At 34.8% G+C, this 17179-nt stretch overlaps 1 protein-coding gene across 2 annotated transcripts in view; it reads left to right on the forward strand.

The window, feature by feature from the left end:
• ZFYVE9 (zinc finger FYVE-type containing 9) overlaps positions 1-17179 on the forward strand; it is a 91360-nt gene that overhangs the window by 52102 nt on the left and 22079 nt on the right. For both annotated transcript variants that reach the window (XM_087820432.1, XM_087820431.1), the window contains 5 exons: positions 2407-2527; positions 5865-5987; positions 7914-8069; positions 13914-14138; positions 16502-16584. In XM_087820432.1, the coding sequence (XP_087676558.1) occupies positions 2407-2527; positions 5865-5987; positions 7914-8069; positions 13914-14138; positions 16502-16584 (708 nt within the window). The remainder of the gene's footprint in view (positions 1-2406; positions 2528-5864; positions 5988-7913; positions 8070-13913; positions 14139-16501; positions 16585-17179) is intronic.

Below are 17179 nucleotides of genomic sequence, written 5' to 3' on the forward strand. Positions count from 1 at the left end.
AAACCATGTTCCCCAGGTTCTGTGGTGGCCTCTCTCGAGTGCCATGGTGAGAAAGAGCCATTTTTGGCAAGAATATTACTACATAAGTGATAATCATTTCTTAGTGGAACATATCAAGAAGTATCGGTTTGATAATTGGTTAAATTGATGTCTCCTGTGTTTCTCCATTGCAAAAGAAGCTTTTCCTCTTTGCAGTTAATAAGTAATGTGAGGGGTGATACTTGGAGACAGTGAGTGTCCTATTCCCCCAGCAATCTTTCCACAAATGATTTTACGGTCCTTTGACAATTCTTGCCTGAATCAATTATAACTATAATTAATGTTATAATGTTTATACAGAGATGACTTTTTGTTTTCTATTAAATTTTTTTACATCTTTTAAATTATATGATAGGTTCTTAAAATATAGGTTGTTTTTTTTTAATTTCTAATAGTTTTTTGGTGGAATCTTTATTGTTTTCTCTATATAGAATCATGCCATCTGCAAATAGTGGTAGTTTTACTTCTTCCTTCCTAATTTGGATGCCTTTGTTGTTGTTTTTCTTGCCCAGTTGCTCTGGTTAACAGAAAATTTTTTTGGAGTGAATGAGGAAGCTCTAGTGAATGAATGTTATAGGAATACAAGATTGAACTCAGTTCAGAATAAACTAAACCAAGTTACTTTATTTCTGTGCTCTCACATTGTTAGCACACTATTTTAATATTTATCTGGTAAAACAAGGGAAAACAAATTCTTTAAGGTCAGACTGGAATATAGTTTTCTCACCTTTATGACCTAGTAGAGTGCCTGGCAGTTAACAGGTGCTCAATAAATGAAATAAATTCCTTTTCACAGATAGTATTTAAGTAGAGGCCAGATGGCCACTTCTTATGATATTAAAGGTGGATTTATGCATCATTAAATAATGAGTTAAAATAGATTACTTTATTTCCTGTACTGTGCCTTGAAATCAGTTTATATTGGTTTGCCAATAAAATTTTCCAAATTTCCTCTCGTGTGATGATGTACTAAGAACACTGCAAAATTTTAGGAAAAACCCACTAAATTATAGGGTAATTAACCTTTGGGAAACAACTTGATACACACATATCCCCCCCCCCCCCCCCACACACACACACATAACCGCCACTCAGGTAAAGATATAAAACATATATAAAATATTTTCATCACTCTAGAAGTTTCCCTCATGCCCTTTTTTTGTCAGTACCCCTTTCTGTTAAATTTCTTTTACATCTTTTCCCTGAGGTAACCATTATTCTAACTTGTATCACCATGAATTCTTTTGACCTGTTCTTGAATTCCATATAAATGGAAACATGTATATAGCTTATTGTGTCTGGCTTATTAAACTCAAACATTGTGTCTAGCCTATTAAACTAATATTTATGAGATTTATCCATATTATATGTATCAAAAGTTAATATTTATTTAATATTATTATTAATATTATTTTTTACTTAAATTATTTATCCATCATTTGGATATATCCCAATTTATTTTCTTGTTAATGGATATTTGGATTATTTTCAGCCTTAGGTTATTATGAATTGAATAAAATCTGCTATAAACATTGTTATGCATGTTAAAAAGTAGTTTTAAAATCCTCTTTAAAAAGCTTTTTAAAAACTTTTTCTTAAATGATGGAGAAAATATGGAGAGGATAGTGTGATTTTAATAGATCTTTGAGTATAGTCTATTAAGTTGTGAATTAAGTGGATTTAACCCCCCACAAAATATGTTTTGCAGCAGTATACTTTATTAATATGGCATGATCATATTAGTGCAAAGAAAAATGACCTTGAAGTTTTATTTCATTGCATAGTAAATGAAAACAATGACCTATTTTAATCTCTGTATTTTATCAAAGTTAATTTTTTTCTTTTTTTATTATGGTAAAATATATATAACATAAAGTTTATAATCTTAACCATTTTTAAGTGCACAATCCATGGCATTAAGTACTTTCATATTGTTGTACAACCATCACCACTGTTCTCAAAGTTAATTTGACAAAGCAGTATAAATGAGACTTTAAGTATACCTAAATATATTAAAAGTTCAGAAATTGTGAGATAATATTGAAATTTGTTTTTGTTCTCACTGCAATTTTAAAATATATATATATTTTATGACAAAAGAAATCTGGGTAAAGGAAGCTTTGCCTCTTCAAGGATATAATGCCTCTTTTCTCATTACTATGATTTGATGATGCCAAAGGGAGAAACTTATAATTGGAAACATTTTCATAGTATAAGCCCAGTCCTTTAGGAAACCACAGATTAATGAGTATGAAAAAAAGTATGAATTCCAAATTTTCACTTAAATTCCCATTTATATTCTTGACTATGTTCTGCCAAAGTCTTGAACCTCTCTATAATGCTCACTTTGCTCATTTGCTTTCCTAGACAGATACTTCTGTGTTCTCCGGAAGCATAACTCAGGTTGGAAGTCCTGTTGGGAGTGCAATGAACCTTATTCCTGAAGATGGCCTTCCTCCCATTCTCATCTCCACTGGTGTAAAAGGAGGTTTGTATACTTATATATTTAAACAGGGAGTTGTATATGCCAAATATTGCCTTCTAATTAAGGGAAAGAGATAGGATTTGAGTGATAACCACCCTTCTCTCCTCTAACAAAAAAGGTAACTACTTAGTACCATGAAAATAATTGTTGCTGTTGCTGGTTGTTTCACAGTAGATATTTATGCTTTTATATTATTATGTTATTTCATTTATTGGAAGGATATAATATTTAAAGTTGTAGTATAAATGTAATTGATTGGCAGTTGTTATTTTTTTATATTTTAAAGCACATAATACTCTGAAGTGGTTCTAGGATTGGCCCGCCTGATACAGTCAGTGCATTAATTTAACTTTTTGTTTTGAAGTATAATATACATTCAGAAATGTACATATAATAAATAGAGGGTACTGAACTTAAATAACAGTTTTATTGTTAAAAATATTTTTAGCAAGTCTTGATGAGAAGTAAAATTATTACCCAATTTAAAGAATGCTTCTCTTTATGTGAAACTTTCTTGTCGATATTTCCAGATCAGCATCCAGTTAGTACATTTTCAAAAAATGTTTTATCAGTAATCTCTCCTCAGTTTTTCCCTACTCTTTTACCTCATCTTCTTGCCTTCACTCTTTCTATCCTTTATTTTATCTTTCACATTGTTGCCAGTTATCTTTTTAAACATAGATATTATCATATATTGCTATTGCTTAGAAACAGTTGATGGATTTTCAGTGCCTTCAGTATACTTACTTACCTTAGCATACGGTGCTCCCTATAACTTTATCTCAGCTTACTTTTCTAACTTTATTTCCAGTCACTACCTCAGTACTTCACATGCATTTTACAGTTTATTTACTGTTTCTTGAATATTCACTTTTCTTTTTTTTTCTTTTTTGTTAATCCTCACCTAAGGATATTTTTTCCATTGATTTTTTAAAAAGGAGGGAGGGAGGGGAAGGAGAGAGAAAGAGAGAGACACACACATTGATGTGAGAGACATATCAACTGATTGCCTTCCATAAGCACCCGACCAGGGCCAGGTATCGAACCTGCAACCCAGATACCTGCCCTTGACCGGGAATCAAACTCATGGCCCTTTGGTACTTGGGCCAGTGCTCCAGCCACTGAGCAACACCAGCCAGGGCTCAGTATTCACTGTTCATGCTTGCATGCCTTTTCTTCTGCTGTGGAAGAGCGGAAAGAGAACGGACTTCCGAACTAGACAAACTGGAGCTTTACTCTCAGTACTATTACACTGTAGCTGTGTGATCCAGTGGCCAAATCATTTATCCTCTCTGAGTCTTTTTCCTAGTCTTTAAAAAAAAATTAGGTAACTACACCAACTTAAGAGTCATGAATATTGCCCGGATGGGCGTGGCTCAGCAGTTGAGCATCGACCTAGGATCCAGGCCATCAGGGTTCGTTTCCCCATCAGGGCACATGCCCGGGTTGCGGGCTTGATCCCCAGTCGGGGGCGTGCAGGAGTCGGCCCATCAATGACTCTCTCATCATTGATGCTTCTATCTCTCTATCCCTCTCCTTTCCTCTCTCTGAAATCAATAAAGATATATTAAAAAAAAAAAAAGTCATGAATATTAAATCAGATTTCATACCTGAAAGTACTTAGCAAGAAAAGAGTCTGGTACAAAGTAGGCATGTAATTAATATTTTCCTTTTTTGCCTGGAATACCCTTCCATACCTATAGACTCCCTGAAGAATTCCTCAGCCTTTCAAAATCCAGGTTAGCGGAAGTGTTTTGCATCCTCATCTCTGTTCTAACAGATACTCTTATAGACTGTTCCTATAGTAACACTTTCTCCTTGTAATTTACATATTTTATAGGTCTGATTCTTTCATTTAGATCATGAATTCTGTCAGCCTTAATTTATGTTTGTGTCTTCTGCTGCCGCCATGGTGCTGGGCCTATAGGAGGTTCTCAGCAGTGTTGGCTGAATGTATCATACAGTCAAATCCAGCTGTGTTCTCATAGTTCAACAGTGAACTTTCACAGAAAGTTAAGCATTCTTTTGCCTCTGTAATGCCTATGCTCCTTTAATAGGCAGGAAACCCTAAAAATTACCTTCTTTGTTAGTAAAATTACTAAGGTTTCAAATTTTAATAGATTAATAAGAAATTGTATTGGCCTACTCTGTTGTTAAAATTAATAAGATTACATTTTCATTAAAAGTCACATCCTTTAACTCTAATTGCCAAAACCTCTCCTACCAAGAAACCACAACTAGTTATCTAATAGTTGCTTACTTAAACCACATTACTCTCTCTTCACCACAATTTTGCAATGTTGTATTCTGGTGAAATAACTTCATAAAATTGTTTTCTTTTTTTTTTTTAATTCACTTGGTATTTCTCTTTCTAATAAGTATTTTCATTGATAGGGTAGACATTTCCCATACAGCCAAAAAACAGTTTTTTGGTTTCTCTTGATCATTGGGAAATGGTGTTATTTTTTTCTACCTGGCTGTCCCTTAATGATGTAGTTTATATAAGACCAGTCAAACCAACTGCAGTTTTCAGGTTTTCAGTTTCTTTCCCCTGTCTTTATATTCTACAATTGTTATTACCCATGATTTTGACTTCACGCTGAGAGGACTACCATCATTCAAAATGGGGTGGCTAAATAAGACACAGTACTGTGCTTACAGAGATTAAATGGTAAGGGTTCTGTTCAGAGCCTCACATATTAACTTGTTTTCATGTTCAGTATCTGATGTGTGATTTACTGGTGATTTTGGTGATATATGTACTGAAGTCTTGACTTTTACATAGAGGAATTCTTTCATGAAACAAGTCACTTAAGATACTTTTAGTTTTTAGTTTTTTTCTGGGTGCATTTTTTAAAGTTTAATTTTTTAATGGTAAAGAAATCTCAAACTATATAAAAGGATATAGAATAAAAAGTAGAATTACCCTCTACCTCAACCCCTATGCATCTTTTTCAGAAGTAACAGTATATTATCACTTTCTTATATATCATGGATTATTTTAAATGTTGGTCTTGGAACGTGTAATATGTGAAACTCTTATGATTGTTGGAGAATTTTTGTTAAATGAAAGGGTTGTCTTTAGATTTGGCACAAATCATTTTGTGGAGAAGTCTCTATGTAGCATAACCATGTTGTCATCCAAACTGGACTGGATCACTCTTGAGAGTGAAAGGGGGTACTGTTAACATGATACAGAGGTAGCAGGCACAAACCTATATTCACCCTATCTATAAATCAAATGCTGTCTTTCCTGTGCATAATCATCCTGTTCCTTCATCAGATTTCTATCCATTTGTCCTTTTAACCAATCTCTTAACATTGTTTTCTCCCTTTACAGATTATGCTGTGGAAGAAAAACCATCACAGATTTCAGTAATGCAACAGTTGGAGGATGGTGGTCCTGACCCACTTGTATTTGTTTTAAATGCAAATTTGTTGTCCATGGTTAAAATTGTAAATTGTAAGTTAGAAATTTGTTTTCAAAATAAAAATGAGATACTTTACTAACTCATAGATAAGTAAAGCTTTTCAAATTTATTACACACAAGTATTTTTATATAGAGCCACGTCTTATTGAAAACTGGTTACTAAAGAAGTTGGTTTGTATAAACTAATATATCCCAGAGGGCAATTGTGGGACTAACAGAAACTCTTGCTTTTAGTCATAGGCATGAGATAGGTGAATTCTCTGTGAAGGAAAACCAATGAAAACTTGAACTGATCTGAGTTAGGTTCTACCTGAGATGGATACGTTATATCACAACTTACCACCAGATAACCAGTGGTGAATAAATTATTCAGGAGGGTCAAACAATTTACATGCTGGATTTAAATATCAGAAACCTTAACAATGGTGCAAAACCTTGTTTGGGAGAAGTGTTAGTTAACTAACACTTAGTGAAATTTCAGTACATCTTAAGATTCAGAAGAAACTTCCCAGTTCTTGGTGCCTTCTCGGTTGTCAGAATGAGAGAGAAGCCAGTAACTTAAAATCTTGATTCTAGAATGGTATTGGCAAATAGAGAACACATTTATCCTGGATGAATATTAATAGACGCAGTTTTGGAGAGAGGAAGGAAACACTGGAGAACAGTCGTCTTGTTCCCACTGTGTGTTTTAAGTTGACCTTGGAAACCAAAAACATCTATTTCCTTAGAGGTTCTACACTGATGAAATGTGGATTTCTAGTTGACTTGCTAATCATACTCTTACATGTTTGGCCAGATATTATTAATGCTTGTAATCTTTCCTTCTAGGATGAAATTTTAAAATAATTTGCTCATTGGGGTGGTTAACACACAATATAATATACAGATGATGTCTTATAGAATCATACCCCTGAAACTATATAGTGTTCTTAACCAGAGTCACCCCAATAAATTAAATTAAAAAATAAACAAAAAATAATAATTTGCTCAAAATTTCAATTTATCATACCTAGTTTATGAGTTACACTTAAAAAAGAGCTAACCAAGAACTCTCGAAATGCACACCATCTGTTTAGGTATATAATGTGACAATTGCCAAAGTGAAAGAAGGGATCTCTTATTAGCTTTGATTTATATTGTGGTACTTACAGTTTTATTAGAATCCTTTTTCAGTTCCTTTGGGGATCCCCCTGTGTTGGAGTACAAATGATAAAAGTGTCAAGGATTGAACAGTATTTTAAACTACATTTTTAACTACATACGGCTTATGCTATTAGGACTCTACAGAGCCTTGTAGTGAAGAAGTAGAAGTAAGTAATCCAGAAAAGCCATCCTTTTCACCACTTTTTACAGCATGAAGCCAAGTAAAGTCATGGTGTTGATTATTTAGAATTTTCTCCCACAAAGGACTATAATTAAAATAGCTAGACTCTTTTGGTCACAGATTAATGTATATATAAAAAATATTTTTTTTAGGCCACAACCTGAATTCAAAGCTGTAATATTTGGCTTTTATTGTTGTTTTTGGTCTTACATAAGTAATTATTTCCCTTGTTGAAGTGTTTTTTGTGTTTTTTTAAATAAAGATGGGGAAATATATTTTTTAATCATTATAGCCAAGGATATGTAGTTTCGTTTTATTTTATTTTTAAAGAAATTTTCTTTTGATAATTACACCTTCTAATAATAGCAATTAGAAGTTTTCAGTGTATTTCTTTCACTATTTTTTACTTCCCTTGTAGTTGTTTTCTAAGGATTTGCCTAGAGCCAGAGGCATTGGTATATTTTATGTTCTACAATAGTTTTTTGGCTCAATGCAGTGCAATTCACAGGTTGAATTATATAGACAGTATGATCTATTTTATTCTTTGCTGTATTATAACATAGATTTCTGTTCATTTTTTAAGGGTAAGAGTTGAGAGGAATGTCTTTAAGTTATACTTTTATTCCATCTATAGATGTGAACAGGAAGTGTTGGTGTTTCACGACCAAGGGAATGCATGCGGTGGGTCAGTCTGAGATCGTCATTCTTCTACAGTGTCTGCCGGATGAAAAGTGTCTGCCTAAGGATATCTTTAATCATTTTGTGCAGCTTTATCGGGATGCTCTGGCAGGTGGGAATACTTTATGATTTAATCTGCACCCTTTATAGATGATAAGATTTTTAGGCACAGATGTGAAATAATAGTCTTAAATTTGGAAGCCTGGTGTTGGATGTTGATATTGGTGGCAAGTTAGAATTTGACGTGGTTTAAGAAAATTATAAATGTTGGTACTTTACCTGGTGTGGTTGTTATTTTACAAAGGCTAGAATCAAAAGTTGTAAGAGAATCCATTGAGCTTGATGTAGGAATATTTTTCTTTGAGTAGTTTAGGTACCCAGTAGAAGGAAGCATAATCATAACTTACTACTACTTTCTTCAGTTAACAATATTTATATAATCATAATGTAAATACTCTACATTTAATTTTCAAGTTTCAAGAACCAAGCATGGATATCTTTATTATGGTTTCAAAATAAATTGTAAATATTATTTACTGTAACAATGTAAAAGTAAATGCATAGCTATTACAAATTGGAGAAGACTAGAGATACTGATATGAAGACATACTATTAAAAGATGAAAAAGAAATTGCAGGATTATATAGTACTCATATTTTTAATTTTTGAGGAACCTCCATACTGTTTTCCATAGTGGCTGTACCAATTTACATTCCCACCAACAGTGTACAAGGGTTCCCTTTTCTCTACATTCTTCCCATTCTCACCATACTCGTTATTTTAAAATTGATTTTTTTAAAAAACTGTGGTAGGAATTCAAGAAATTATCAGGGTTTAAGTTAAGTAATGGCAATGGCAATAAAGTGTTGAAGAGATACAAGACAGTGGTGCTTCAGGTCAGTAGGATTTGATAACTGATTGGATGCGAGGGGTGAGGGAACAAGTCGAAGCTGACTTCAGAGCTTTGGCTTGGGCACCTGAGAGGATGCTGTTCTTACTCATTGAGATAGTAAACAGAAGAAGAGCAAATTTGGCAGCTGAGGTCTTTGTTCCTTGCTTTGAATTTGAAATAATGACAACAGATGGTGATATGTAAATGGAAGATGAATATATGGGTATGACCTCAGGAGGTAGGTCTGGGCTAAAATACAGGCTTGGGAGCCCCAGTGTTTATGTGATAGTTGAAACTGTGGTTGTGAATAAGACAGGCCATTGTGAAGGGACTAAAGCTGTGAGTGGAACTCTTGAGAAAATACTAACAAGGAAAGGCATGAATCATTATATGAGTCATTAAGATATATATTTAGCGTAAATGGTTACTTATTTTTAAAAAGTACCTTATATATCAGTATCAGTAGAGTTAATTATTATATTGAAATGCAAAAAGTCTACAATAAAAAAATTACTTGGAACCCATAGTAAGATAATGGCGAGAGTCTAAGGTCAGCCTATAATTCATCTAAGCCATCTTAAACATCTGTAATATAGGGTGAGACCATGTACATATATAGCTAAGTAAATAACAGTTCAAAAGCATAAACAATGGAGCTATAAGAGTCTCTCCTTGAGCCCTCACAGGTTTGGCTGAGTGGTTAGAGTGTCGGCCTGTGGACTGAAGGGTCCTGGGTTTGATTCCAGCGAAGGGCACACATACCTTGATTGCAGGCTTGATCCCTGGCCCCAGTTGGGGCCTGTGTGGGAGGCAGCTAGTCCATGTGTCTGTCTGTCTTAGTTTCTGTCTCTGTCTCTCCCCCACTCTCTCTGAACAGCAATGGATTAAAAAATAATAATAATAAAGAAAAAAGAAATGAAAAGAGTGTCTCCTTGAATAGGAATAATTTCACAGCTTAGAAATACGGTCCTAGAAAAGTATCTTAGATTATCCAGTACAACTCTTTTTTTCTTTAGGTGAAGAAAATGAAACCTGGAGGTTCTAATGGCTTGTCTAAATCACAGACCTAGTTGGTGGCAGAATTAGGTCTAAAGTTCTGAGACCAGTTTTCTTTAGTTTATGTCAGTAGCCTCTCTGTATATATTAATATTACAGCAGTTTTTAAAAATAGGTATGCAAAATATCTATGTGATGTGCATGTTTTATTAAGAATCCTGTTTTTAGATAATGAAGGTAGCAACTTGATATATTATTTCACTATGATTCTTTTATATGTGGAAACATATTTTAAGTGTTCTAAAATGACCCCAATTCATTATTTTTCTCCTCTATGAAGCATAGTATGTGGAATTGGCAAATGATATCTTAAATTTCCCGAGTGTGAAAACCTTGAGTACTCTTATCACTTGCTTAGTGGTTCCTCTGCCACAAGTCACTAAAAGATAGCCTTACAAATCCTTGAGTGAACTTCATTTATAGTTTAATCTGAATTTTTTCATCTAAACTACATGTATTTAATAATATGTGTGTATATATGTTTCTTATTTAATATATATGTATATTTGTCATACATAGTCCCTTATGCTTTCCACAGTGGGGAAAAATTATATTTTGTGAGAAATGTCATTTAAGAGTTTTAGTATGCCTTCTGATTATTATGGTGCCTTGGGAGATTTTAGATTGTATATGGTATTTCTGAAGCAAGTCACTTTTTTACCTGTAAAACAAGAGAAAGTTTTTTGATTAATGTGTTTCCAAGGAAAGAGGATCCATCATCAATAATTTTCTTGTATTGTTTTACCAGTTAAAGAATATTATCTTATGATACAGGCTTTTATTTTATTTTTTCAGCTAATTGTGAACCTTTTTTGATAAACTAAATTTATTTTATCTTTCTCTGTGAACAGAGGAGCCAAGGTATTGATGCTTTGCAGAGTAATTTTTCAACTGATGAGAAAGTAATATGGAATTATTTATGAAGACATAATTCAAGACTAATACTTAACATTTATTGAGCACTTACTACTACATGCTAGGCAATGTATTCATTGCTTTATGTGCACTATTTCATTACTTCTTCCTATGAGATTTATCCTGTTCTCGTCCCTATTTTACATATGAGAAGACTGAGAGGCACTGAGGGCCTAAGTAACTTGCCCACAATCACACACATAGCTGGTAAATGGTTGGACCCAGGTTTGAATTCAGCTGTGTCTTCTTTAAATCCCATGTTTTGAATCAAAAAGCAATAAACTGGCACTTGAGCTTTTTGAAGTTACATAGTAAATCTCACAGATACTCTAAACTGAGGAAATTATCTTTTATGAAGTACTCGTGCTTAACTGTAGTTTATTGTATTACAAAGAACTCTAAGGGACTGTCTAAATTCTTTTGATGGCTTGAGGTATAGTTATATTAATGCCTAAAATATTAGTATTTCTTGAAGTAAGTGAACTATTTGCTTGGAAATTGTTCCATTCGAGTTGATGTAAGAATTGATAAATATGCTTTGAAACAAAGGAAGCTGTTGTCATAGATATTGAAGTTGTATTTAAATTGAATTTAAAGATGGCTATTTGCAAGCCCTTTGAAAAACAAAGTTTTAATTCCAAATTTAAGATAGAAGATTGCAAATTATATATATTTTAAAGAAATTGTGGTACATCGAAAAACCAGGAGATTGAAAGATCTGCTTTTTAGACCTTATTTTGCCACTTATTTACCCAGTGTCTTTGCCAGTTACTTCACCTCTACCCTTAAGCTTCCATTTCTTCATCTGTAAAATAAACCCCCAAATTCAGAAATGCTACTAGCTCTGTTAAGCTAGTTGCACTGGTCTGATGATTACATGGGTAATGTCATATAAAATTGCTTTGTGAACTGTTGATGTAAAGCATTTGACATTCTTGCCAGGTCCTTTAAGCTCGGAAGCAAGAGTTGTTGTCTGTTTTAATTATATGGATTCTTCAGTAGCTTTGGGGTATGTAGAATTAGTTCAGTGGATTCATTGTATTGATTGTTTCCATTGAGAAGTATCTGTATAAATTAGTATATAACAGACTAAGAATTCAGGAACTCCAGATTAAGTCTTCAAATGAAAGCTTTTCTTTATCAAATTCTTATGTCCGTGTGTTATTTTTGCTGTTATCTGTGGAATGTTACTTTTTTTCAGACGAGGTGGTAAATGACAGTGTAAACTAAATCACTCTTTGAATTGATAAAGATCTACTTTAAAAATTTTTTTAAAAGAAAGTGAATGTTTAAAGGATAAAAGATATTGGAAGGGAACATAGTAAAAATTTTGAGTGTAATTGAGATGGGGGTTTGTTAGGTGGTAGAAGCAGAAAGGTAATATTTGTAGTTAAAAACCCCATAATAGATTCCAGTTTAATCCAAAAGGAATAATTACTGAATACCTTGAGTATCAAGCCAGCATTTTTACCTCTGAGCTGTATTCACGAGGGCATTGTTATGAAACAAGCACGCTGTCATTGGAGCTTTGGAGGAATGCTATTGTGTACCCTCCATTGTAGAGGGGGGAATTCTTCCATCTCTTCTCTCTCCTATTTCTCCTCCCCTCCCTTCCAGGTAAAAAGTTGAAAATTTGTATAAACCTTACTCTAAAGTCTTTGATAAAGCAAAGAAAATCCTGTAATGTTTGGCTGATTATTTTGTGCATATTTGCATTATAACAACATTAGTTATGGTTTGAGAACACACTGTGTGCTAATAGGCATTTTACATATATTCTATCATTTATTCTTCACAGCAGGTCAGAAGTTTAGTATAATTCCTCCCATTAGAAGTTAAGTAACTTGCTCCAAAGTCACACAATGAGTGATCGAACTAGTAATCAAACTCATATCTCTGAAAACTCCCAAATCTGTGATTTTTTTCAAAATACCATGCTGCTTTCTTGATAAGGGGATTTTTTTGTTTTTATAGATCTTGCCCAACAGCTTAAATGTGCAGCCACATTTTGGTTAATCCTGGGGCAAGAGTACTTACTACCCCAAATGGTGGTGATTTCCAGGTGAACATGGCTCTCACCCACAAAGCTCTTCTGAGTTTTGTGGGGAGGTGTTCCCCTCACTTGTAGACCCTACTATCAATATAGCTTCCCACCTTCACTCAGGGATTCTATGACCCATCACTGAACTTTTCTGTGAACAAACAGACTCTAGTTTTTAAGGAAAGTAAGCATTAAGCTTTGTGATGGGGATTTTTGTATTTGGTCTTCTTTCAGAGGTTTCAAAGGAAGTTTGCACATGTCTAGTGAATATATCTGCTCTTACATTATTGAACGGCTCTTATCAGGAAGTTCTTTTGTAATTCTAAACTGAGGAAAATAGCTCATTAATGAAGGGCTGTTTTGTTAGTGTTTCATTAAAAAAATACTAAAATTAGAAAGTGCTTAATAAAGAGCATTTTCGGATAACAGAAAAAAAAAAGTGCTCAATTGCTGAGCCATGCTGGTCAGGCCTTTCGCTACCTTTGAGGCATTAATTCTTAACCTGATTCATATGGTAAAGTTGCATCATCTAACAAAGGAAGGCATCAGTATTTTTGGCTTTTATCTAGACAAACTTTTACATAGTATAAGTTATACCATGCTTACCAGAAACTCTAATAAAATTGGGGGGAAAATTTATTTAATAAATGCCACTTATTTCTTTAAAAGCTTTCTAAACATGGGTGTTTCGTGGTGAAAAGTTAAGAATTAGCCCGACTGGCGTGACTCAGTTGTTGAGCGTCGGCCTGTGATCCTGGAGATTGAGGTTTGATTCCTGGTCAGGGCACATTCCTGAGTTGCGGGCTCGATCCCCAGTTGTGGGTGTGCAGGAGGCAGCCGATCAGCCTCTCATCATGGAGGTTTCTATCTGTCTCTAGCCCTTTCCCTTCCTCTCTATGAAATCAATAAAAATATATAAAAAAGAGACGGGCTCTTTAAAAAAAAAAGGAATTAATGTTCAGCAGTGTCTGGCTTAATATTGAGCAATAATGATTACTAAAAATATGATTGATTTATTGATTGAAAGTAACCAATGAACTTTTTTGTTTTAGGGAATGTTGTGGGCAACTTGGGACATTCTTTCTTCAGTCAAAGTTTCCTTGGCAGTAAAGAACATGGTGGATTCTTGTATGTGACATCTACTTACCAGTCACTGCAAGACCTTGTACTCCCAGCCCCGCCCTACTTGTTCGGGATTCTCATCCAGAAATGGGAGACTCCTTGGGCTAAGGTGTTTCCCATCCGACTAATGTTGAGACTTGGAGCCGAATATCGACGTAAGTAGTAAAATACTTTCTTCTAAAACACATGAACAAGATATGATGACTAAATAAAGTTCTGAAATATTTAGAGGACCACCCCATGATACCGATACAATGCAGCAGAAGTAGTATCTTGAAATAGCTAAGCTGAACTTAAGCCATTTTATCTACTCGTTTTGCCTAGAATGGGAAGGACTAAAAATATCAAATGAGAAAGTTGGTGATTATTTATTATCTTGTAAACTTACTGATTTTATAGTTCATTGATAAATACCTAATCACCTTGAGAAAAAATAAATTTGAATTTAAGAAGTAACTTTATTACCATTTCTTAATCCTCACCTGAGAATATGTGTTTTTTTAATTGATTTTTTTAGATAGAGAGGAAGGGAGAGGGAGAGAGAGAGAAACATTGATGTGAGAGAGAAACATTAATCGGTTGTCCCCGTATGTGTCCTGCCCCAGGATCGAACCCACAACCCAGGTATGTGCCCTGACGGGGAATCAAACCTGCAACCTTTTGGTGCATGGGACAACACTCCAACCAACTGAGCCATCCTGCCAGGGCTAAATTTATTTTTTATAGTGTCTATATATGGCAAGTATATTTTTTGTCACTTGGTTAGAAAATAGTTACAGCAAATTATATTTTATGTAACCTAACAGATACTGGAAACTAGTGGTATAGAGATCACTCTCAGTTGAGAAGGTAAGCAACAGAAGAGCTTCCTTCCCATGATTGTAGCAGTGCAACTAAGTTGTGATTTTTTTTTTTTTAAGACAGCAAGGACGAAATGCAATCTTTATTTTAAATTTTATATCTTCACCTAATTGAAAGCATCCTGGTCTAGAAATCAGACCACTTGAATAATTCTTAACTCTGCCACTTACAGCTCTGTAACTTTGGTCAAGTCACTCAAGTTGTCTGATTGTCAGTTTCTTTTGCAACTGGCGCTAATAATGCTTGCCTTTTATATAGGATTTTTAAGAGGTTCAAATGAGATGAAAACTTATTTTATAAACCATAAAATACATATTACATGTACTCGGCAAGTCGGCTTCATCATTTCATTTATTCATTCATTCAACAAGAATTTAATTTAATAAAGGCCTACTGTGTGTCATGAGTTCTGGGAATTCAGAAATGGCCAAGACCTGTTGTAGGCCCATGGAAACCTTTGTAAGGAAGACATACAGAAATCATGAAGTAGTATATTGTATTAAAACACATACTTAAAGTTAACAGAGTTCTTTGGGAGCTCCAAGATTGGCTCTAATTTCACCAAGAATGAAGGAATTAGATAAGAAATATGTCTTGGACCAGGGGCCTCTGGACTGAACTGTGAAGGAAGCATTATGAATCAGCCTAGTGAAGTAGGGATAGGAAAGGGATTGTATGCAGATGAACCAACATGCATAATTTCTTGTCTTCAACAGACAGTTCAAACCATAAAATAGTTTAAGGAGTGAGCCAACTGGTCAGATCACCTGGTATTTGGCTTCCCTAAGTAGGGTCCTGGTTAGGAGATGTCTTAAGAGTGAATTTTTTTATTATTATATATTAATTTATTTAATTCTCATCCGAGGATATTTTTTCCATTGTTTTTCAGAGAGTGGAAGGGAGAGGGGGAAAGAGAAAGAAACCTCAGTGTGAGAGAGAAACATCAATTGGTTGCCTCCTGCATGTGCCAACCGGGGCCGGGCATTGAGCCTACAACTAAGGCACATGGCTGTGACCAGAATAGAACCCTAGACCCTTCATTCTGTGGGCCAGTGCTCTAATAACCACTGAGCCAAACCGGGTAGGGCTAAGAGTGAATTCTTTTAGACTGCTTGAGCACAGACGAATCAAAAGATACTTATTTCCTGGATCATATTAATCCACTTTGAAGAACAGTGCTTCCTGAGACCTTGTGGTCATTTTTGAAACTGCTGCATCAAAAGGCTTATTCTGGTCATCAAATGACTGGTGTAGTTTGTAGAAGGCTCAGAATTTGCCTGTGATGCTACCATGCTAAATACTTTTTGAGCTCTAAATTTCATATGCTTTTATGAGCCATTATATTTTAAAAACTGTATCAACCGTGGTATTTCTTTTATCCAAAATTAAAAAAAAAAAATCTTTATTGATTTCAGAAGGAGGAAGGGAGAGGGGGAGAGAGAGATAGAAACATCAGTGGTGAGAGAGTCATTGATTGGCTCCCTCCTGCATGCCCCTGACTGGGGATCAAGCCCACGACGTGGGCATGTGCCCTGACCGGGAATCGAACCTCGATCTCCTGAATCCTAGGTCAACACTCAACCGCTGAGTCACGCCCGGCCGGGCTATCCAAATTTTAAGCTGCCAGACTTAGTCTTATCATTTCTCATTTCCATAGTTTATCCATGCCCACTGTTCAGCGTCAGATTTCGGAAGCCATTGTTTGGAGAGACGGGGCATACCATCATGAATCTTCTTGCAGTAAGTTGGGAATTTTTGCTTTCTTTTTCCTTGTTAGCGTTTGTATGGGAGAAGGAAGAGGTTTTATTATTTTGTTGATAGCAAGGCCTCCCCTGCTTCAGGCAGGTGAAGATTTATGTTAGAGGAAAAAAATATATATTTTTTCCTTTGGCAAATATAAGGAGCTTTGGAGTGAAATAGTACAGGATTCCAGCCCCTGATTATACACTTATTATCTAAGTGAACTTGCCGGATTATTGTAAGGACTAGAGGTAATGTATAATGGAAGCACAGAGCATTCTGTCTTCTTTTTATTTTAAGCCTAGTGTCCTAGAGTATATCGAGGTTTTTGTAGAATCTGAAAACTTCTTACAGCCTTTTGAACTGTTAACATCTTGGTCCAGATGATCACTGTCTCTTGCCTGGATTATTTTTGTTATGTTTATCTGATCACCTTCCTGGTGTCCCTGGCCAACCCTCAAACATTCCAGACTCCCCTCATAACAATAGACATGTGTGCTCAGCATTAATCTGCCCCCCCCCCCCCCCGCCCAGACTGTGATGGTCATCCTGGCCTCACTGTTAGGGTAGTATAGGATTACTGGGTCTTTTTCAT

Source organism: Miniopterus natalensis, chromosome 9 (assembly GCF_054644295.1).
Source record: "Miniopterus natalensis isolate mMinNat1 chromosome 9, mMinNat1.hap1, whole genome shotgun sequence".
In the NCBI taxonomy this organism is placed as follows: Eukaryota; Metazoa; Chordata; class Mammalia; order Chiroptera; family Miniopteridae; genus Miniopterus; species Miniopterus natalensis.